Consider the following 25,156-nt stretch of genomic DNA (forward strand, 5'->3'; position numbering starts at 1 on the left):
ACAGTTCAACTTAATGTGGCAGTAAGAGCATGGGACTTGGAGTTTGAGTCCTGGCTCCATCACTTACTATCTATCTGACCTTGGATGGCTGATTTTATGAAAACTAAAATGGTTATACTGACCTCCATGAGTTTTGTTGATAATCTAGTGGGATCACATTTACTGAAGCATTTTACAGTGCCATTTTATAAATGGCCCTTTCCTTCTTTGGGGTCTGGAAAAGTGGTATATCCAGGTGATAGCATTCTGTTGCAGCCATTTAAGGACTGGCAAAAGGGTAAAGAGCAAAGGACTAGTCAATAACATGTCCTGTTGCCCAGGCTGCCCACCTGGGATCAAGGGTCAAGTCCAGACCAAACTGAATATTCATTCCCACTCACCACTCAGCTCTCACCTGGGAACAACATGGCTGAGGGAGAGTCTTTGCTGGTTTTCAAGAAAAGCTTTCAGACACACAGGTATCTCATTCCCAAATAAATATGTTTCATGTTTTTGAGAAATGCCAAGGGCACAGAAGTTTTCTCTATGTTTTAATTCTTGGGTCTCAGGGGCCACCTTTATGTCTCAATCTGTTCTTTCCACTGTAATCACTGCAGGTGGGGCTGGGAAGGTGGGGTGAGGAGAGAGAGGTTGTAGGGGAAAGATTCCCTTCTCATCCCAAAAAAGTATATTTGAAATTCCCCTTTTTCCTGAAAATGTATGGTGTGTGGGTTTTCCAGAGTATAGCATCAGAAAGCAAGAAAGCAAAGAAAAGAAACTGGTTTGTTTGTTTGTTTTACATTTACACTGTTCTTCGCAGCACCTGTTAGTCTTGTTATTTGAAAGAATGACTTTAGGAACTACAGACAGGTTTAGAACTTTTTGGTTTACTGCAAAACATTTTGTATTTTCCTGGCCTCCCACTTTGACTGATATATTCTCTCTCTCTCTCTCTCTCTCTCTCTCTCTCTCTCTCTCTCTCTCTCGTGTGTGTGTGTGTGTGTGTGTGTGTGTGTGTGTGTGTGTGTGTGTGTGTTCTTCAAAATAAGACTTTTTCTCTGTATAATTCCCATAACAGGGCTCTTGAAACTTTATAAGGGCTAGTTAATTCAATAAACAAACAAGTATTTATAGATTTCCTATTAAGTGCCTAGAGCTATGTTAGGCCAATTTGAATGGAATGTTCTCAGGGTATTGTGGCTTCAATCCCTGCTTCTGTGGATCTCACACAGTGTTCTCCCACTGAGACTGCAAAGGATTCAGGAATGTGTCCTTTTCTTTCCTCAGAAGGAAGACCATGCACAGTCAAGGCTGAAAAAATCACAGCTCTGTAACTGAGTTTATCCTCTTGGGCTTCTCCAGAAATCGCAGAACCAACTGGATTCTTTTCTTCGTCTTCCTTTTCCTCTACTTATTTACAGTCCTGGGCAATGGGCTCATTGTCACCCTGATCAGACTAGATGCACGCCTCCACACCCCCATGTACTTCTTCCTTAGCATCCTCTCTCTCCTGGACCTCAGTTATGCCACCACCACAGTGCCCCAGATGTTGGCCCATCTTGTAAGCAAAAATAAGACCATCTCCTATGTTGGATGTGTAGTTCAGATGTACGCTTTCCTGACCTTGGACATCACTGAGACCTGGATTTTTGCAGCCATGGCCTATGACAGATATGTTGCCATATGCCATCCACTCCACTATGGGATCCAGATGAGTCAAACCCTGTGTGTTCTCCTGGCAGTCAGCTCTGCCCTCTGTGGTCTCACCTGTGCCCTTGTCTACACAGTCTTTGCAATGATTCTGCCTTACTGTGGCCCCAATGAGATCAACCACTTCTTTTGTGAAATTCCTGCTGTCTTGAAGTTGGCCTGTGCAGACACATCCCTCAATGACCAAGTAGACTTTATCTTGGGTTTCATCTTGCTCCTGATTCCATTATCCCTCATCTTGGCCTCATATATTCACATCTTCACAGCTATTCTAAGGATTCGCTCCACCCAAGGGTGGATCAAGGCCTTCTCCACCTGCACCTCCCATATCACTGTGGTCACCATGTTCTGTATTCCATGCATGGTCATGTACATGAGGCCTGGCTCTGAAGCCTCCCCAGAGGATGACAAGAAGTTGGCTCTATTCTACAATGTCATCTCTGCCTTCCATAATCCCATCATCTACAGCCTCCGGAACAAGGATGTGAAGAGGGCTTTCCTCAAATTAATCCGAATGAGTGACGACACTCAATAGGTCATGGACTAGGACTAGCTATGGTGTTTCTGTCTCTTCTCTACACCATCCGCACCTTCGCTGAAGTCACTGGAGTGAATGAGGACTCCCAGGATGAGCAAGATATTTAGAAAAAACCACGTTCACATTAATTTGCCCATGGAAACATTAGGAAAGAACTCAGAGAGACCTTTGTTCAAGGTCATTGACCTTCTTGTCTTTGGAAAAGTCATTTAATTTCTCTGGGATTTAATTTCCATATCTGTAAAATGTGTTTTATGATAGTCATTGTGCCTAAATAAGAACAGTCAACTTTATGGATCTTTTTCTATATGACAGTCACTAAGTGCTTTATATGTACTTATTTTAATTCTTAAAATAACTCTAGAGGTAGGTATTTTATCTCCTTTATACAAATAAAGAAAGTGAGGCACAAGAAGACTAAATAAATTGCCAAACGTCACCCAGCTAGAAAGTTACGCAGCTGAGATTTAAATCCAGGTAGCAAAGTTCCAAAGCCTGGGCTCTTATATATTATAGTATGATACATTTCAAGTAGCCAGTCAAGATTTTTGAGGCTTAGCTGAGACAATGGATGGGATACTATTAGGGAAAGTTGAAAAGACTCGAAAAGTTGAAAATAGGAGGTCAGGGTTATTATTATAAGTCACAACTACAGAGTGAGATCCCTGATGTCTAGATCTCTATTGGGTATTTTAGATCTTCCTCTCCAGCACTCTGTAGCCTAAGAGAATAGCATTGTACAATGGAATATTAACTTCTCAATAAAAGTTTTTTGAGTAATTTTTCCCCACTACACCCCCTTTTGAGGTCTGCAGTCTCTCCAACTCTTCTTTCAGATCTACTTCACTTTCATGGGCTTCCCTTCTATTTCCATTGTGTCTACCCCAACTGTGATTTCCAATAACTCAGACTTTCATTTACGAATGTCTTGGTTTCCACAACTGTCTTACCCTTAAAACTTCTTCTGCCACCAGAGAGACCTCGTGAGGATAGTGGAAAGTGCCAGAGACCTTAGACTTGACTTAAATTTTTGAGATCCTGGAAAAAACACCTAATCTCTTTGGAGCTCAGTCCTCCTCTACATAAAATGGAGATAATGACCAAGTCTGACTCTGGGTATACCATAAAATTATTTTTAAGCTCAAATATGAACAGGACTTAAAACTTAAATAATTGTATATGTTGTCATTAGAGAATCATTACTTTCAAACGAAATATCCTAGAAAATGTTCATTGAATTATTAATAGTAGCTTGTATTTGTCAACTTCAAATGTTAAGATTAGGCTTAGTGTAAGATCAGAAGGTGTAGGCAGGATATTCATGGTGCTAATTGACTGCATATCCAGAGAGTCATGTTTTCAACACACACACACACACACACACACACACACCCAAAAATTAGACACAATCACAACAGCAGATGCCACATTAACCAAGAACTAAACTATTTCTACTGCTATTAAAGCAAATCAAATTTCCACCACTTTAGCTTCAGACAAATATTAAATTGCTTTGCAAAAGATGACACAAAATGAATCTTTTAAGTTAGTTACTCTTTACATGTTTTTCTGATAGGAGACAATTAACAAAATACTCCACTTGCTCTTAACTGCTTTGAAGGAAGTTTTACCTGAAAACAAAGGATTATCTGAATGTTAAGAAAACCCAAAAGACTAATAAATGCTAAGAGTGTGCTTTGCTCATTAGCCACTTTCTCCAGGAGATAAATTTGTGAGAATTGCCAACCTAGAGAATTCTTAGCATTCCCCAAGCATTAAATGAGTACAAGTTCTAAGAGTGATATGGAACTTTGAGAAGGGAAGGGTCTCCAGTGCCAGGCTTTACTGCCTAAAGGCCACAGCCCCTAAGTGACAAGCCCTAGAGAAAGAAGAGCCTTGATTTTCTGGAGACGGAAATAGAATTGTTAACAAGACATGCTGATTGTGTTTCTTGGGGGCTTGTTGAGAAAATTGCTCTGGGGTCGTTAGAAAGGGCTTGTGAGGATCATCTATCTGCTGGAACTAATGAGCCTTCTTAATTTTCATCTTCTTTCTTTCTTTCTTTTTCTTTTTTTTTTTTTTTGAGACAGAGTCTTGCTCTGTCGCCCCAGCTAGAGTGCAGTAGCATCATCATAGCTCACTGCAACCTCTAACTCCTGGGCTCAAGTGATCCTCCTGCCTCAGCCTCCCCAGTAGCTGGGATTATAGGAACATGCCACCATGCCTGGCTAATTTTTCTATGTTTTGTAGAGATGGGTGGGGTCTTGCTTTTGCTCAGGCTGGTCTAGAACTCCTGAGTTCAAGCGATCCTCCTGCCTCGGCCACCCAGAGTGCTAGGATTACAGGTGTGAGCCACCGTGCCCAGACATGGGCCTTCTTTCTTAGAGTTCTCAAAGCAGTAGAAACCCACAGCAGGCCCACCCAATTTCCCCGCCTCTCAGCATGATCCCTTTACTCTGGCCTGTCCTGACTTTTCAGGTCTTTGCATAGGCTACTCCACCTGAAATGCCCTCTCCTCCCACTTCCCAACTGTCTCCTTACTCATTCATAAAGGCCTCATACAGATGTCTTCAGGAAGTTTCCTAACTACTTTTAAACCAGATGAAAATTTTTGCTTCCACATGAACTCTCAGCACTGCCAACTAAGCACTTAACCCTGACCTCAGAAACAAATAGAAAATCAGGCTGGGAGACATCTTATATAGGATCCAGCCCACATCTTTGCCTTAAATCTTTTTGATAAAAAGAGCTGCTAACATGTCATTCAAATATATTTGCATAAGACTGTTTCAAATGTATGCATCTTGGACTGTCCTTTCTCTCATTCATAATTCTCTCTCTCTCTCTCTCTCTCTCTCTCTCTTTCTCTCTCTCTGTCTCAGCAAACTGGGTATAGAAGGAAATTTCCTCACTCTGATAAAGAGCACCTACAAAAAACCTCAGTAACATCACACACAGTGATGAAAGACTAAGTGCTCTCCTCCTAAAATCAGTCTAAAACAAGGATGTTTGCTCTTACTACTCCTATTTAAGACAGTACTGAAAATCCTCACCAGTGCAATAAGGCAAGACAAGAGACTGGAAAGGAAGAAGTAAAACTGTCCCTATTTGCAGGTAACCTAGCTGTCTATGTAAAACAAAACTGATAACAAACCACAAAGATTCTACATAAAAATTCCTAGAACTGGAGATTCAGTAATGTAACATACCAAAACTTATGGGATGCAACAAAAGTGATGCTTAGAGGGAAATTTACATGTATGAGTACCTATATTTAAAAAAGAAGAAAGGTCTCAAATTAATACCCTCACCTTTTACCTTAAGAAAGGTAGAAAAGCAAACTAAACTGAAAGAAAGCAGAAAGAAAGGAAATAATGAAGATTTGAGTGTAAATAAATAAAATAGAGTATAGAAAATTTTTTGAGAAAATGAGCAAAACTGAAAGTTAGTTACTTTAAAAGATCAACAATATTAACAAACCTTTAGCTAGACTGACCAAGGAAAGAAAAGAGAAGACTTAAAATATAAAAATTTGAAGTGAAAGAAAGGACATTACTATGACCCTTATGGAAATAAAAAGAATTATAAAGGAATACTATAGAAAATTGTAAGTCAACAAATTAACCTAGAAGATATGGGCACATTTCTAGAAAGACATAAACTACCGGAACTGACTCAAAAAGAAATAGAAGCTCTGAATATACCTATTCAAGTAAAGATATTTAACTAGTAATGTATAAACTTCCTAAAAGAAAAGCCCAGGACCAGATGGCTTTACTGGTGAATTCTACCAAACATTTAAAGAATCAACACCAATCCTTTCAAATTCTTAAAAAAAAAAAAAGGAAGTAGTACTCAATTCATTCTATAAGGCCAAAATGACTCTCATACCAAAACCACACCAAGACATGTCAAAGAAAAGACAACTACAGACTGATATCTCTTACAAACATAGACACAAAAATCCTCAACAAAATGCTAGAAAATGAAATCTAACAACACATAAAATTATTATACATCACAGCCAATGGTGATTCATGCAAAAAATAGAAGGTTGATTCAATATTTAAAAGTTAATCAATGTAAATACCATGTTAATATAATAAAAGGCAAAAGCCTTATGATTATGGAAAAGGATACAGAAAAACCACTTCACTATATCAAACACTTTCATAATAAAAGCTTTCAACAATTCAGGAATAAAAATGAATTTCCTCAACCTAATGAATGGTATCAATGAAAAACTTACAGCTAACATCATATTTATTGATGAAAGACTGAAAGCTTTCCTCTTAAGTCCTAAAATCAGCAAGAATATCCACTCTCATCCCTGTTATGCAACATTGTTCTAGAGGTTTTAATGAAGGCATAAAAATATATTTGTATTGTATTAAAATCCTAAGGAATCCACACACACAAAAAAAACTATTAGAGCTGATAAACAAGTTCAGCAAGGTTTTAGAATATAAGATCGATTGATATACAAATATCAGTTGTATTTCTTCTATACACTACAATAAACAATTCAAAATTAGGAAAACAATTCCATTTATTCTAATAGCATCAAAGAGAATAAAATACCTAGGAATAAATTCAACAAAAGTAGTGCAAGCCTTGAACATTGAAAACTATTACACATCACGGAGTGAAATTAAAGATAACCTAAAAGAATAGAAAGACATCCCAGTCCATGAATCAAGTGACTTCACATTGTTAAGATGGCAATATTCTCCAAAAATATCTACAGATTCAGCACATTCGTATCAAAATTCTGATTACCTTTTTGGAAGAAGCTGACAAGCTGTTTCTAAAATTCACATCAGAATTCAAGAAATCCAGAATAGCCAACACAATCTTGAAAAAGTACAAAGTTAGAGGACTCACTCTTCCCAATTTCACAACTTACTACAAAGCTATATTAATCAATACTGTGATATTGGCACAAGTGTAGACATATAGATAAATGAAACAGAATTGTAAGTCCAGAAACAAACATATATATCTATGGCAGAGTTGCAAAACTAATACAGTGAGATCAATAGAATAGAATTGAAAGTCTAGAAACAAGCCCTTAAATATAACACCTAAATCAAAAACCACTACAGAAAAAAATAGATAAATTGGACTTCATTGAAATTAGAATACTTTTGTGCTCCAAAAGTTATTATATAAAAAGTGAAAAGTTGATCCAAAGAATGAGAGAGAATATTACAAATCATATATCTGGTAAGAGTCTAGTATCCAGAATACATGAGCAACTCGTATAACTCAATAATAAAAAGATAATTTAAAAATGGGCAAAGGATTTGAACAGTCATTTCTCTAAAGAAGAAAAGCAAATTGTGAATAAGCACATGAAAAGACTCTCAATATCATTATCCACCAAAGAAATGCAAATCAAAACTATACTGAGATACCACATCACAACCACTAGAATGACTACCATCAAAGAGATGGACAATACCAAGTGTTGACAAGGATGTGGAGAAACTGGAACCCTCATTCATTACAAGGAATGGAAAATGGTGCAGCCACTTGGAAAATAATTGGCAACTTCTCAAAAAGTTGAACATAGAGTTATCACATGACCCAGCAATTGCACTCTTAGGCATATACCCAAGAGAAATGAAAATGTATGTTCACACAGTTTCAGAGGGAGCATGGCCCTGATGACACTTTGATTTCCATCTTCTAGCCTCCAGAGCTGTGAGAGAATCATTCCTGTTGTTTTAAGTCCGTTTGTAGTACTTTGTTATGACAGCCCTCAGAACCAATACAGCCAGGTGCAGGCTGCAGGGAGAACTACATTCAAATATTTGTTCCTTTCTCAGGTTTTTCAAAGAATTGCTAAACTTCAAAATACCAAAAGGTCTATTTTTAATGGAAGTCAAATTTTATCAAATGGAATGTATGTTATCAAATGCTTTTTGAATATCCATCACATATCAAGGTGTGTAGGCTCTTTGATGTGTTTACAACAGCAGAAGGGAATCCCTCCTTGCCTACTTCCTTCCTCCTAGTGGTGGGTGGCGATCGTTGGTGGTCCTCGGTCTGCAGCTGCATCTCTCCAGTCCGGGTCTTTGTCGCCACATGGTGTTCTCCTGTGCACCTGTCTTCACATCACGTTCCCTCTTCTTATAAAGACATCAGTCGTTTAGGGTTAAAGGCCCACTCTACTCCACTATGACCTAATCTTAGTCAATTACATCTGCAATGACCTTATTTCCAAATAATGTCACATGCTGAGGTACCAGGGGTTAGGACTTCAACATGTCTTTGGGAGACACAATTCAACATGTAACGCTGGCTTTAGTCTGAATTTGCTGTCCGTCTCAACCCTAGGGGCCAATCTAGTCATTTGGCCTTTAGGGGCTCAGTGTTGATGTCCCCTCCTTTAGAAGGTCTGCCTCAGTACTCCCATGAGAATCTTCTTCTTTGTGTTCCCACAGCACTCTCTGTGCCTTTGTACATTCTGTTCTCTGTTTGAAATGCACCTCCTTCCTTTTTTCTGCCTGGTACATTCCTAGTCATTATCCAGAGTTCAATGCAAGGGTCCCTCTGTGAAATCTTCCTGTTCCCTAACCTCAGGCAGAAACAATCACTCCTCCTACCTCTGTACCATGGACATCTCCCAGGACAGCCTCATCACAGTGCACTGGTGTGTTTTGACCATTTCTCCTCGCTAGACAAGCTTCTGGAGGGCACAGACCACGTATCATTTATGCATAAAACAGGATACAGAGTGGATGTCAGTACGTGATTGTCGAATTGAATCAAACATGCTAATAAAGAGAGAGAATAATGAAAAATTGATGGGAATTTTTGGAGCACCATACTAATATCTACAACATGTTCCACTGATCAGCCTCCAGTGATCATGAGTGATGTTGCTGATCGATCCCGGCAGACTTTCTCAGGGAGCTCTGATACGGCTCAGAATCTATCACAGTCCCTCGCTCTAGGCAATCGCCGCCAACCAGAGCTTGAAAACAAGATGCTTTCCATCTCTGAGTGGCACTAGTATTTGACTTCAGTGGCAGGGATTTCAAATCAAAGAAGGCTACTTCAGATTTCTCACATCGTGTCATCCAAGAGGTGTCTCCCCCAGTTATGCTTGGGATGGATTCTGACCACATTACGAAGTACATGCTGTGTGTCCTGCCCCATTCAAGGAGCAGAGGGACATGGCTGAGAGGGAGAAGTTGTGGTCCCTGGTCACTCTAATTATGAAAACACACATTTCAAAGACAAACAGATCAACTATCTGACATACACTGGGGAGTCAGGTCAAGTATAAACTATAATATATGCATATTTACTACATCTCTTTCATACCTGATCATATTTTACCCCCACAGCCACTCTGTACTGTTATTGCCCCATTTTACTGATGAGAAAACTGAGGTACAGGGAGGCTGGTATCTTGTCCAATATTCCACCATTAGTAAGTGGCAGAGCCAGGATTTAATCTCAGGCTGTCTAGGGCTTTGCTCCCATGTGGAATATTTATCAGCTGTTTCATCTTGAGCCAGATTCCATGAAGTATCCCACCATTGTTTGGGGAATATTCCCTTCCCTGCAGGAAGTCCAGTCTTGTGGCCACAAGATGTCAGGACACAACACCAGGACCCAGCAGGGCATGGCGGGGATGGTGGAGTGTCCCTGGCGGCCGAAGCAGAGAGGAGCCCTGCCCTGACTGCTGCCCCTAGGAAGCCCCTATGCATCCTTCACGGTCTGTGGAAGGCTTCCCCGACATGCCTGGCCAGCCCTGGCCCCTTGCACTTGCTCCACCTGGTGCTCACATGTCTGTCCCCCGTGAACTGCAAGGCAGAACAGGGAGGCTGTGGGGCACAGGGGCCATTGGGTTGGGAGAATCGGGGGCCTGGGCGTGGAGGCGTGAGTGCCAGGCTGAGGAGGAGAAATGTGTGCTTGGGGCCTGGGAGGGCCACTGTGGGGGCTGGGGGATCTCAAGGTACACACGGCTCATTAGGAAGCCGCCTGCTTCGTCCTCCCTGAGAATCAGGAGCAGACTGTTAAAGGAGGGCCCAGCACGCTCCTGGCTCATCCCTCACAGAGCCCGTGCCAGGTGAGGAGGGCAGGGGCAGGGGCAGGGGCCTGCAGCATGCAGTCCCCGCAACCAGGCGCCCCCGCCTGCTGCTCCCCATCTGTCTGTCCGTGTCTGACAGGTGCTGCCTGCCTCCCTCTCCTTTCCACATCAAGAGCTTTGGACCTCGGCTCTTCTCCTGACCTCTGTCCTGCTCAGTTGTTGATTGCTCTCGGTGCAGCTGCCTGTCAGTCTCTCTGTCTTTTCCCCTCTTTATTCGTCTTGTGGGCATGTTCCTCAGGTGGGGGAGAGAAGTGGAAGGAGGCGAAGGCTGTTGCTGCGCAGCTGAGGCAGTTGGCTCTTCTCTGCGTCCCAGCCATCCGGCTGTGCACCCTTGGATGGAGGACACAGGGACTGGTAGGAGATATGAAAGCAGGGATGACTAGTTATGGGAGTTATGGGAGTTGGGGAAAGGACTGTTTGAGGGTTCGGGGGAGCTGGGAGGAGATCAGAACTCGGAAGGCATGGTGCTCTCGGAGGAGAGGGAAGTAACCAACAGGATACCGACATGCTGGCATTCCTCCCAGGCACAGACCTGGCCAGGCCTTTGCATGGCTGGAAAGGAGGTCACGATGGGCTTGGAGCTCCCATCCATCTATTCCTGGCCCTTCTACCTCTCTCCCCCTCTACACTCTCCTCTCCTCATTCTCTCCATTCTGCACCACATTCTGGTCACTTTGTAGCAGGATGGGAGTGGGATACCTAAAGAGAGTCTACTGCAATGGTCCAGGCCTCGACTCTAGGTGACACTGGAAGATGAGAGGACAAAGTCCTCAACTCTTCCAGCTGGAGTGCACCAGAAACCCCACAGAAAAACAAACAAACATACAAACAAAAAGAAACACTCTCTCCAGCTATGTCCTGATCTAGACATCTCATCTCACTCTTCCTCTGCACAGTTCACTCCTCAGAACACACTGCAATCTGACTTTGGCCTTCATCACAGAAACTTCTCACATCCAAGCCACTTATTAGTTTCATTGTGTATTTATTATTACATGTTTTTGGACAATCTTTATTCCCCTTGCCCTCTCTTCCCTCCTCCCACCATGTGCAGGACTGGTCACAATGCATCCTTGGTCATGCATCATGTGGTCACCAGTTTTTGCTTGATTCTCTCATAGGGTCAGGAAGCTCACTACCTTCTTCTTGGACAGTCGATCTTATTCACGAACTTCCCTTACTAGTGTAGGCTGGTTAGATTAACCCAAAACCTGCCTTCTTGGTGTAACTCCCAACTGTACCTCTTGGTACCACCCAGAACAAGGCCTGTCTGTCCTCCACTTGAAAGACTTTCAGAGAATTGGTTCTCATCTTCCAGAATGCCCTTCTCCATTCAGTTCTGCAGGGAGACATCCCTATTTCCTTCAACTCTTACTCACATGATGTGGTTACCAGATCCTTCTTCGTAGCCTGTTTCAAGTCGTTTGCATTCCCCTTAAAATGTGGCTCCAGAAGTGAAACCGATGCCCCACACGTGGGCTGGCTACTGCAGACGGTTCCACACCACCTCCTGTGACCGCTGGGATCCTTTCTCAAGGATGTAGCCTCACATTGACTTTTTAAAAGTTTCTTTATGCCGACCCAGTTTAAGTTCTCGATTATTTCCCAACAGACTGCTGCCCCATCTGAGCTTGCTACAGCTGGCTTTTTGAGCCAAGGGAGGAGACAGATTTCACATTTGTCATGTAACACTTTTTGTTGTAGGCATCAGCCTCTTGTTCTATCCAGCTGAGACCTGAAATCTGATTTTCAACCACTGAATCAGATCTTCTTCACTGTGTTCACAGCTGTTGTAAAGAGAGAACCCATGAGACTGTCTGGTCCGCGGGAATGTGATCTTGAATGTTCTGGTGGTCACAGGTAAATGGTCAGTATCCACCCCGTTCTTACTGCTCCCCTTCCATCTTACTCTTACGGCAGTGCTTCTCGTGGCTTGCACTTGGTCCTGTTGCAACACGCTTCTTTAGGGGCCTTGCTCCTTTCCCTCAGTGGATATACATTCTAGACTCTTCTCCACCTTAGGAAAAACAAAACCAAAGCAAAAGACACTCTCTCCACCCATGTCCCGACCTTGACATCTCCTCTTCTTATTCCTTCTCTGTACAGTTCACTCGCCAGAACCCACTGCAATCTGACTTCTGCCTTCATCACAGAAACTTCTCACATCCAAGCCACTTATTAGTTTTATTATTATTTATTTATTATTACAGTTTTTGGACAGTTTTTATTCCTCTTTCCCCTGGTCCTGTCTGCAGTGCTTGGCACCGTGGGCAGCCCCCCTCACGGAGACTCCAGCTCCCTGGGTTTGTGCATCATGCGCTCCTGCCTCCCTGGATGCTCCTTCTCAAGCCCCACCTCTTCCTCTGGGGATCTCTGCAATGTTCATGGTCCTGAGCTGCGTCGTTACACCTCTGTTCTCTCCTAGAGAGTTCTCATCCATTCTCTGCCTTAATTACCCTCCAAATGCTGGTGCTGCCTAAGTTTTGATCTCCCACTTAGATTTCCTTCCTGAGCACCAAAGCTATCTATCTAACTCTCTGATGGGCAGATCCTCAAGAGGATGGATGCCCCATGTTTCAAACTCCGTATGTCTGTAACAGAATTAATCGTTACCTCCCTACCACTTCCTGCCCTACCCGTCTCTCCCTCCTCTACCTCCACCTAGGTCCTATCTTGTTTGGTTTTGATTTTATTTTTGAGATAGAGTCTCACTTTGTCACCCCAGGTAGAGTGGTGTAGTGGCATCATCATAGCTCACTGCAACCTCAGATTCCTAGGCTCAAGTGATCCTCCTCCTCAGCCTCCCGAGTAGCTAGGACTACAGGTGCGTGCCACCATGCCCGGCTAATTTTTCTATATACTTTTAGTTGTCCAGCTAATTTCTTTCTATTTTTTTAGTAGAGATGGGATCTTGCTCTTGCTCAGGCTGGTCTTGAACTCCTGATCTCAAGCTATCCTCCTGCCTCAGCCTCCCAAAGTGCTAGGATTACAGGTGTGAGCCACTGCACCTGGCCCAGTTCTATCTTGTAGAATGGCACTAAAGCAGCCTAGGCTCCCAAGCCTGAAACCTCAAGCTCATCCTTGTTTCCTCCCTTTCTCACCTTCTACACCCCTCAGTTACCATGTATTATTGATTCAATTTTCCACACCTCTCTCTAATCTCCCTTCTCTTCTTCATGCAAGAGAACACTAGCTGCCTTCTTCCTTTTCCCCATATCCCTTAACTGGTCTTCTTCTAATACCTTCTCCTAACTTCCACCCAAATAGTATGTTTCTAAAACCTAAGCCTGACAAATTAATACTCATCTGCTCAAAACTCATCAATGTATTGCCCCAGCCTAAAGGATCAAGTTCATGCTCCTTAGAAAGCTATACAATACTCTTTTAAAATAAATATATATTATTTTTATAAATTTACAGGGTACAAGTACAGATTTGTTACATGGATATAGTACGTAACAGTGAATTCTGGGTTTTTAGTGTGCTCATCACCCATATAGTGTATATTGTACCCAACAGACAATTTTTCATCCCACACCCACCTCCCACCATCCCACCTTTTGGTGTCTCCAATGTCCATTATTCAACTCTGTATTTCCATGTGTGCCCATTGTTTAGCTCCCACTTATAAGTGAGAACATGCAGTATTTCACTTTATGTTTCTGAGTTATGAGGATAATGGCCTCCAGTTCCATCCATGTTGCTGCATAAGACAGGATTTCATTCTTTTTTATGGCTGCAGAGTATTCCATGGTGTGTGTATGTATACCACATTTTCTTTATCCAATCATCTGTTGATGGATATTTAGGTTGATTCCATGACTTTGCTATTGTGAATAGTGTTGCAATAAACATACAAGTGCAGGTGTCTTTTTGATATAATGATTCGTTTTCCTTTCAGTCATGGGATTGCTGGATCAAATGGTAGATCTATTTTTAGCTCTTTGAGAAATCTCCATAGTGTTTTCCATAGAGGTCATATTCATTTATATTCTCACCAGCAGTATATAAGCATTCCCTTCTTTCCACATCCTTATCAACATCTGTTGTTTTTTTGATTTTTTAATAACAGCCATTCTGACTGGTGTAAGATAGTTATTTCATTATGGTTTTAATTAGAATTTCCCTAATGATTAATGATGTTGAGCATTTTTTCACATGTTTCTTGGCCACTTCTATGTTTTCTTTTGAAAATGTCTGTTTATGTCCTTTGCCCACTTTTTGATGGGGTTATTTGTTGAGCTGTTTGAGTTTCTTGTAGGTACTGGATATTACTCCTTTGTCGAATGCAGCTTATAAATATTTTCTCTCATTCTATAAGTTTTCTGTTTACTCTGTTGATTATTTCTTTTGCTGTGCAGAACTTTTTAGTTTAATTAATTCCCATTTATCTATTTTTGCTTTTATTATATTTGTTTTTGACTTCTTACTCATAAATTTTTTGCCTAGGCCAATGTTCAGAAGAGTTATTCCTAGGTTTTCTTCCAATATTTTTATAGTTTCAGGTCTAAATTTAAGTCTTTAATCCACCTTGAGTTAATTTTTTTTATTATTTTAGCATGTTGTGGGGGTACAAATGTTTAGGTTACGTATGTTGCCCTTGCCCCCCCTTCCCCCAAGTCCAAGTTTCAAATATGTCCATCCTTCGGGTGATACGCATTGCACTCTTTGTGTATGCATATACCCGTCCCCTCCTCCCTTGAGTTAATTTTTGTATGTAGTGAGATATATGGGTCAAGTTTCATTCTTCTACATGTGGCTATCCAATTCTCCCAGCACCATTTATTGAATAGGGTGTCTTTCCCCACTGTATATTTTTGTTGACTTTGTCAAAGATCAGTTGGTTGTAGGTATGTGGCTTTATTTCTGGGCTCTCTATTCTGTTCCAATGATCTGTTTGTCTATTTTTATGCCAGTACCATGCTATTTTCGTTACTATAGCCTTGTGGTATAATTTAAAGTTGGGTAATGTGATGCCTCTTGCTTTGTTCTTTTTGCTTAGGATTGCTTTGGCTACCTGGGCTCTTTTTTTGGTTCTTTTTTGGTGAATTTTAGGATTGTTTTTTGTAATTCTGGGGAAAATGACATCAGTAATTTGATAGAAATTGCATTGAATCTGTAGATTGTTGTGGGCAGTATGATCATTTTAATAATATTGATTCTTCCAATCCATGAGCATGGGATGTTTTTCCATTTGTTTGTGTCATCTATGATTTCTTTTTTTTTTTTTTCTTTTTTGAGACAGAGTCTCACTGTGTTGTCCAGGCTAGAGTGCCATGGCATCATCCTAGCTCACAGCAACCTCAAACTCCTGGGCTCAAGTGATTCTCCTGCCTCAGCCTCCGGAGTAGCTGGCACTACAGGCATGCACCACCATGCCCGGCTAATTTTTTCCATGTATTTTTAGTTGTCCGATTAATTTCTTTCCATTTTTAGTAGAGACGGGGTCTCACTCTTGCTCAGGCTGGTTTCGAACTCCTGAGCTCAAACAATCCACCCGCCTCGGCCTCCCAGAGAGCTAGGATTACAGGCGTGAGCTACCGCGCCTGGCCTTATGATTTCTTTAATTAGCATGTTGTCGTTTTCCTTGTAGAGATCTTTCAGTTTCTTGATTAAATGTATTCCTTGGTATTGGTTTTTTTTTAGAGCTATTGTAAATGTTCTTGATTTGGTTCTCTGCTTGATTGCTATTGGTGTATAGAAATGCTATTGATTTATGTATGTTGATTTTGTATCCTGAAACTTTACCGAAGTCACTTATCAAATCTAGGAGTCTTTTGGAAGAGTCTTTAGGGCTTTTTAGGCATAAGATCATATCGTCAGCAAACAAAGATAATTTGACTTCACTTTTTCCAATTTGGATGCCTTTTATATCTTTCTATTGTCTGATTGCTCTAGCTAGGACTTTCTAGCTAGGACTTCTAGTTGAATAGGAGTGGTGAAAAAGGGCATCCTTGTCTTGTTCCAGTTCTTAGGGGGAATGCCTTCAACTTTTCCCCATTTAGTATGATGTTGGCTGTGGGTTTATCATATGTGGCTTTTATTATTTTGAAGTATGTTTCTTCTATGCCTAGTTTTTGGAGGGTTATTATCTTGAAGGGATGTTGGACTTTATCAAATGCTTCTTCTGCATCTATTGATATGATCAAATGGTTTTTGTTCTTAATTCTGTTTATGTGGTGAATCACATTTATTAATTTGGGTATATTGAACCATTCTTGTATTCCTGGAATTAAACCCACTTGATCATGCTGTATTATCTTTTTGATGTGCTGTTGGATTTGGTTTGTTAGTATTTTATTGACGCTTTTGCATCTATGTTCATCAGGGATACTGGCCTGTAGTTTTCTATTTTTCTTGTGTCCTTGCCTGGCTTTGGTATCAGGGTGATACTGGCTTTGTAGAACGTGTTAGTGAGGATTCTGTCCTCCTTGATTTTTTGAACAGTTTCAACAGGATTGGTACCAAAGTTATTCTTTGTGTATCTTATAGAATTTGGCTGCAAATCTGTCTGGCTCCCCATGTACACAGTAGAAATACTGAGACTTGAACTCAAGTGTTCTAATTCCAAAACCTTTGCTTCTCCACTGGAAAACACTACTCCTATGGCACCATGAACAAGGGAATCAGCCTTCATCTTTGAAGGTATAAACTAAACCCAGGCACAGTCTTTATCCTGGGCTCCCTGCCAGTCATAAGTCTTAAAGAGAGAAAGGGACTCTACTTGGATAGGGATATTATTGGAAGAGATAGTCCTACCAGGCTGGAGGGGTTCAGAGATGCCCCAGGTGTGTTTAAGCAAAGAAGACAGCTGGTGTTCTGCCTTAAATAGTCAACTTTTATAGTCAAACAGGAAGACTCTTCCCTTTAAGAGTGAGTAAGACCAGGAAGAGGCAGAGTTGGCAAACAAATTCATCTAAAATGAAATCAGATATGAGAAAGCTTCCAGTGGCTCAAGAGTCAAGAAACATAGACCTAGGTGAAATTTTCTAAGAGCTTTTCATGTTTATGGAGCCATATATCTTTTCCACATTTCTAACTTACCCTGTTTCTCTATAGTGAGTGAAAGTTTGAGGCTCCAGAGAAAAGTGTTCCATATACTTATTTTCAGAGAAGAGAGAGGGAAAAGCTTCAAATCTTCATCATCGTGCTCTGCAGCCAGGACTGGGACAAAGAGCCCTGAGCAATGCACTATATGCATTGAGCTTCTGAAGGAGAGAGAAGTAGATTGTCTTGCTGGGGCTGATGGAAGAGAAGGAAATGAGACATTGGGGGTTCTGAGAGATTTGGGTTTGAGAAGCTGAATATTCCATGAATATTTTCCTCCCTCTCCCAAACTTAACTTCACTTCAGGTAAAGCTCAGTCTCTGAACTGACATTAATCCCAAGTAGGACCTAAATAATCACTGGCCTTTGTAGCAATGGAATGGCCATGGTAACTGGATATGCATTCTAAGCTAGGCCACTAATAGTTCCTGTTCTTGTTTTGCAGCTGAAGGAGAATGCAGGACTTGCCGTGGGAGAATGACAGCTCTGTGTCTGAATTCATCCTTCTGGGCTTCTCCAGGGATTCCCAAATTAATGCAATCCTCTTTACCATTTTCCTTTTCCTCTACCTCTCAACACTTGTGGGCAATGGGCTCATTGTCACCTTGATCCACCTGGACTCCCACCTCCACACACCCATGTACTTCTTCCTCAGTGTCCTTTCCATGCTGGACATGAGCTATGTCACCACCACTGTGCCCCAGATGTTGGTGCATCTGGTCTGCCAAAAGAAAACTATCTCCTATGTTAGGTGTGTGGCCCAAATGTTCATCTTTCTGGTGTTGGGCATCACTGAGGGCTGGTTGTTCTCTGTCATGGCTTATGATAGATATGTGGCCATATGCTACCCACTCAGATACAAGGTTATCATGAGCCTAAGGCTGTGTGGGGCAATGGTAGTCTTTTGTGGACTGTGGGGTGTCAGTTGTTCCCTAGTATACACTGTCTTCACAATGCGCCTGCCCTATTGTGGCCCCAATGAGATCAATCACTTCTTCTGTGAGGTCCCTGCTGTTCTGAAGTTGGCCTGTGCAGACACTTCCCTCAATGACCAAGTAGATTTCATCCTGGGCTTCATCCTTCTCCTGATACCTCTTTCTTTCATTCTGGCCTCTTACATTTGCATCTTTGCCACCATCTTGAGAATGCGCTCAGCCCACAGTCAACTCAAGGCCTTCTCCACCTGTGCATCCCACATCACTGTGGTCACCATGTTCTGTGGACCTGCCATGTTTATGTACATGAACCCTGGGACCAATGCCTCCCCAGAGCGGGACAAGAAACTGGCTTTGTTCTACAACATCATCTCTGCCTTTCTCAACCCCATAATCTACAGCCTCAGAAACAAAGATGTGAAAAAGACTTTCCTCAAAGTAACAGGCTGGGGCAGGACCCCTGAGTAAGACCACTGAAGAAAAGAGAGCCACAGCCAGACCTGAAGCCACAGGGTCTGTGGCTCTTTTACCTTATTCTTTCCCATCACCCAATAAACAGGCACAAATCATTGGCTGATGGTTAAGGGAGATGATGTATGGATGTAGGTACTTGGTGTAGACTTGCTGATGGATCCAGCAGCTGGCCTATCCTCCAACATCAACAGACACAACTGTGGACAGAGTGCCAAGTAGGACATGTGTCCGATTAATTTGTTTCCCCAGGGCCCAGCCAAGGGTCTGGCACAAACAAAGCATCATTAACATTTGATGATTGAGTGACTGATTGAGTGACTGAGTGTATGAAGATTGGACACATTAAATCAACTCAAGATGGCTGGGACAACATGACTCACAGGACTCCAGATCAATGACCTTACTTTAATTCAATCAAAAACATGAACAGGTCTAAAGAAACATAGTCTTAGGAGAGTGGAAAGTGACCTTAGGAATAGGGTTCAGGGATAGGTCATTTTCTATTCAGCACTGTCCAGCGGAGTGTGGGTCCCAGGGTACATGATCTATCTGGTCCCTGGAGAGGTGAGCCCCTGCTGTGGTGAATAGATGTTTTGAGGGTTCTCTCAATACGCAGATAAAACATCACCCACACCATACTGTAGTGGTTAAGAGCTCATACTTTGTAGCCAGACTGTTTCCTTATCTGTAAAATTAGGATAATAATAAGAGCAAACTACTACCTTATAGTATTGTTGTGGAGAAATGAACTTTGGTAAAGTTCTTAAAGCAGAGCTTGACACAATGAATGCTCTATATAAACACTGCTATTTTTCTTATGTTTTACTTCCCTTCCCTACTACCACAGTTACCAAGAAGACATAAGATATTATTTCAGCTTAGAGAAAGAGGTCATTCTGCTCTCTGGAAAGGGATAACTAACATTACAAATGAAAAGTTTGGCACATGTTTACACTTCAGTCTACTATGGATTTAGTTAGCTTAGGTCTGTCACCAAGAAGTTCATGAGTGCAGAGTCAGCAAAAACTTAAAAAATTATGATAATGCCTCAAGATGCTGCATGAAGAGGCCCTGATTTCAAACAGCCAGCACCCTTCGAAGATACCTTCATTGGTAGTCCCACATGATAGAGCTTTTAATAAACCTTTCTTCAAATCTGAACTGAGAAATAATGGTGCTAATAGAGTACTTGATTCAACGAATTGCTAGCAGGAATGAAAAAATATGATGGTTGCAATGGTACTGGCTTCTGTTATCAGTGCCAGAATGCTTCACCCATGGCTTTGGCCGATTATGGGCCCTGGCCCCTTGGAGGAGGCATAGAGAAGTTGCTCCACAGAATCTTAGGAAATTATACCACACAGTGTCTATCATACCAAGAAAGGCAGGCAACACTCCAATGAGGCCCGATTCAGAGGGGAGCCTCTACCCACATTTACAGAACCTCCTCCAAATATTGCCATCACCCTTGCCAGCACCAGAGGAATAAGAGAAAAAGGCAGCAGTTCCTATCATTTGCTATATCTTTGTCAACATTCTGTCATCTCACAGTCCATAGATATATCCCAGACTTTCTTGCTTCAAATTTGGCTTGACTTTTCAGAGTCCAAATCACCCAATGGATACAAATGACCGGTTATTCAAGGAAATGCTGCCGTGATGAAATACTGTCAAATTCTTGCTTTGAAGATAAAGTAAATTTTAAAACTATTAATAATCACTCTCTTCAAAATTACTGAACTTTCATTAACTAACAGTCCTCAATAAAACAGTGTTGGTTCTAAGGAAGGTGATACAGATTGAAAATTGAACCAGATGTCCATGAGTATACGTTGAGCTCAATAGGGAAGTAGTGATGATTGTGGTGTTGATGACAGTTATGATGATGATAACTGGTACAAAGGAGAATCATATTTGGCTTCACATTTCACAGCTGGTTACAGGGCATTTGCTGAGCATGTTTGGGAAAGTAGTAAGGAAGGGGGCTTGAAGAGAGGTCCTGGGGGCAATGGGAGAGAGGAGCCATATAGAAGGATTGGCAGATACAGCAAGCCCCTAGACCACAGGGACAAAGGGAAAAATTGCAGAGACATTACAGGAGTTGATCATGCTGTCCAGCCTACATCAAGATAACGTTGGTACATTGGTAAGAGATGGAAGGACAATCTTCCAAGAGATGGAAGGTCAGAGAACAGATGTGGTGGGAGTAAGGGTGGGAGAGAACTAGGGCAGTTTCTGGCAGAGAGTAGGCTACAGGAAACTAAGATTTCAAAGTGGGAAATGGTCCAGGTGATTATTTAAAAGCCCACCAAAGAGAGCTGCCACTGGGAAAAATTCAGGTTTTGGTAAAGAGGTGAAGGGAACATTCCGTGAAGAAATTCTAGATATGCTTCAATTTTAGAAAAGGGGATTTCAAAGATGAGGAGGTGAAGCTCAGTATGGGAAGAATACATGAGATGGATGGATGAAGGCCCTGGGCTGAACATTGTGAATAGTAATGGCCAGAGATGGAGCAGACAGAACGGGGTTGAAATCCCACCTCCTTCAAACTAGCTGAAAGACTTTGGGTATGGCCCCCAACCACTGTGAGCATTAGTTTTCTGAGCTTCAGTTTTTCTCTTTAATAAAATAGAGATAATGATACTTACTTTGAAAATTTAGAGAAACTGTAGCTCTTGGGTCCATTCAGGAGGCAGAAACTACCCAGTAAGATAAATAGGGGAAATTTAATATAGATAGGTATTAACTATGAATAGTACCCTGGAGCTGAGGGATAGTGGCTAAAGAAGGACAAACTTGGATCCCTTTGGAGAAGGTATGGTTCAGGTACTGAATTGCAGAGGAATTGCTGGTTAGCCAGGCCAGAGCTACTCTGAAGCTGGTAGGCCAACTACAGGCCACCCTCCAAAGTGCATGTAAGGGGGCAGGTGGTCAGCGACAGTGGCGTGGGCATGCAGTTGGACACGGGGTACCACTGGGAACAGCAGGCCTTCACAGTGCGTGGGGTTTGGAGAAAGAACTACTTCTCTGTGTGTGTCCCTAGAGACTACAGGTGCCATGTAGAAGCTTGCTGAATGAACCCACCAGGCGGCTGTGTGCAGGCCTTTCCAGGGCTTGCTGAAGGAGTCAGGCAGTTGACCGGCTGTGCGGAGCTCTGGTTTTCATGTTGAGAGGGGACCAGGCCCAAGGTTGCAAGGTCACAGTGCATTCTGAGCCCGTGGCCCTGGCAGGAGATTGCAGAAAACTTCGTTCTCCTGCAGTGCTCCTCTGGTGCCCTCTACTGAGAAAGCTTAAAATCATACTAGCTTCAAAGGAGAAATGCTTAAAGGGATTCTGTTGTTTATTACAGAGCGTATGTTAACGGCTGCATTGGACACTGAGAGCAAGAAATGGATAACTGATATAGTCCACACCTTTGGCTATCATATATTCCTGTTTATGAACATTTAAACTCCCTTACAACAAACAAAACAACTTCATATTTACACGTAACATAATACATTGATCACTCTTCCTATGAGAAGGTGCACATTCCCCACAGTCATTGCATCCATTGCAGCCTGTATTAATTACTCCTCAAATTCAGTCATGGCCACACTGAATATTCTGTTACCTAATAACAAAATTGAAAGTTAACTTCCAATAACTTGTGTATAAAATAATTTTTAATGGGAACGAGAAAAATAAGGAGAATGATTATCATATACAAATGAACACATGGAATTAAAAAGAGAACATATACAAAGCAACCACAGTCCTTGTTTGTGCAGCTGGTCATGACATTATAATTGATATTTATGGCTCCCTTCTCCCACTGCCTGTTTCATATTTCCCTTGCCCTCAGCCAGAAACTCAGCTGCTTCAGGTTATTTACTTGATGGAGTGACCCAAATTTTCAGTCCTGAAGGGTCTGAGTCCTCAATCATCTAATCATCCTGTGGGTTTTTTTGTTTTTTGTTTTTTGTTTTGGATGCCTATACTTTTTTCCATTAACTTTTACTGTTGGGAATGGAAGTATAGCCAAAGCAATCTTAAAAATTGGGAGGCATTAGTCTACCAAATTTCAAGCTTTACTACAAGGCTATAATAACCAAAATAGCATGGTACTGGCACAAGAATGGAGATATAGACCTTTGGAACAAGACTGAGAACCCAGATATAAAACCATTCTCATATTGTCATCTAATCTTCAACAAAGCAGACAAAAATATACACTGGGAAAAAGAACCTCTATTCAATAAGTGGTGCTGGGAAAACTGTATAAACACATATAGAAGATTGAAACTGGATCCCCACCTCTCACCTCTCACAAAAATCAACTCATGATGGATAACAGACTTAAACCTAAGGCATGAAACCTTAAGAATCCTAGAAGAAAATGTTGGGAAGACTCTTTTAGACATCAGCCTAGGCAAAGAATTTATGAAGAAGACCCCCAAAGCAATCATAAAAGCAACAAAAATAAACAAATGCGACCTGATCAAATTAAAAAGCTTCTGCACAGCCAAGGAAACTATCCTTAGAGAAAATAGACAACCTATAGAATGGGAGAAAATATTTGCATTCTACACATCCGATAAAGGGCTGATAACAAGAATCTATATAGAACTTAAGAAAATCAGCAAGAAAAAAATCAAACAATCCCATCAATAAATCCCATCAATAAATGGGCAAAGGACATGAACAGAAACTTTTCAAAAGAAGACAGAATAATGGTGAGAAAACATATAAAAAGAGTGCTCAACATCTCTAATTATTAGGGAAATGCACATCAAAACCACAATGAGATACCACCTAACTCCAGTGAGAATGGCCTTTATCAAAAAGTCCCAAAACAACAAATGCTGGTGTAGATATGGAGAGATAGAAACACTCTTACATGGCTGGTGGGACTGTAAATTAGTACAAACCCTGTGGAAAGTAATTTGGAGATACCTCAAAGAGCTAAAAATAGAAATACCATTTGATCCAGCAATCCCACTACTAGGTATCTACCCAAAGGAAAAAAAGACATTCTATAATAAAGACATCTGCACTCGAATGTTTATGGCAGCACAATTTACAATTGCAAAGATGTGGAAACAACCCAAATGCCCATCAGTACACGAGTGGATTAATAAAATGTGATATATGTATACATGGAACACTACTCAACTACAAAAACAATGGTGAACTAGCACCTCTTATGTTATCCTGGATAGAGATTGACCCCATTCTTCAAAGTGAGGTATCACAAAGATGGAAAAACACGCACCACGTGTACTCGCCATCAAATTGGTATTAACTGATGATCACTAAGGTGCTCACACGTTAGCAATACTCATTAGGTGCCAGTCAGATGTGGGGAGAGGTAAACTCACAACTAATGGAAGTGGAGCACACCATATGGAGGAAGGACATGCTTGTAGCCCTGGCTTGGGCGAGGCAAACACATTACATGTAACCAAAATGTTTGTACCCCCATAATATCCTGAATTAATAAAAAGAAAAAAAAATATTCTGTGAGTTATCAGGTGTAGTAGGGAGAGGGCCCACTCAAACTTTTGCCTCTTGATTCCAGGACCCACATATTCCAGCTGAGAAACAACACTAACAATGGTCTCTGATTCAAAGCATAACCTGCATCCCATAAGATAAATCTCTGTTCTCTGAGCCTTTCATAAGCCATTCCACCTTTTGATTAGGCCAGCTGCTTCTGGGTGGCAGAGTATGTAGTAAGACCAGTTGATTCCATGGGCATGAGACCATAGCCGCAGCTCTTTCCCTGCGAAATGAGTTCCTTGATCCAATGTAATGCTGTGTGGAGTGCCACGACAGTGTATAATACACCCTGTGAGCCTACAGAAGGTGATGCTAGTAAAAGCTTTTCAGGCAGGGAAAGAAAATCCATATCTAGAATATATATCTATTCCAGTGAGGACAAATCTTTGTCCCTTCCATGAAGAAAGAGGTCCAACATAAACAGCCACAGGTGGCAGGCTGGTTTCCCTGGGGCATAGTGCCATATTGGAAACTCAATGTTGATCTCTGCTGTTTGCAGATTAGATACTCAACAATAGCGGTAGCCAGCTCAGCCTTGGTAAGGGGAAGTCCAAGATGTGCACCTGTGTATCCTTCATCTCTGCCACCATGGCCATTTTGCTCACAAAATGTGCAAAATGCCATTTGCACAGCCCACTGAACAACTTGAGTGGCTGGGATAGGGGCTGACTGACATGCACAGAGTGCATCATGTGATCCATCTGCTATGCTTTGCACATGGTTTATTTGTCCCAGCCAAGTCTCATGTCGAAATTTGATCCCCAATGTTGGAGGTGGGGCCTGGTGGGAGATATTTGGATTGTGGGGACAGATCCCTCATGAATA

General features: G+C 41.6%; 2 protein-coding genes across 2 annotated transcripts; both read left to right on the forward strand.

Moving 5' to 3' along the window:
• The first annotated feature begins 1,276 nt into the window (after positions 1 to 1,276).
• LOC105812308 (olfactory receptor 2A5-like) lies at positions 1,277 to 2,224 on the forward strand. The gene is given in 1 exon segment (XM_012646710.1): positions 1,277 to 2,224. A coding segment is annotated over 1 exon segment (948 nt).
• Positions 2,225 to 17,836: 15,612 nt separating this feature from the next.
• LOC105812307 (olfactory receptor 2A12-like) lies at positions 17,837 to 18,784 on the forward strand. The gene has a single exon (XM_012646709.1). It carries the CDS (start codon positions 17,837 to 17,839, stop codon positions 18,782 to 18,784), a length of 948 nt encoding a protein of 315 aa, XP_012502163.1.
• The last annotated feature ends 6,372 nt before the right edge of the window (positions 18,785 to 25,156 follow it).

Source organism: Propithecus coquereli, unplaced genomic scaffold (assembly GCF_000956105.1).
Source record: "Propithecus coquereli isolate 6110/MARCELLA unplaced genomic scaffold, Pcoq_1.0 Scaffold249, whole genome shotgun sequence".
NCBI lineage: Eukaryota > Metazoa > Chordata > Mammalia > Primates > Indriidae > Propithecus > Propithecus coquereli.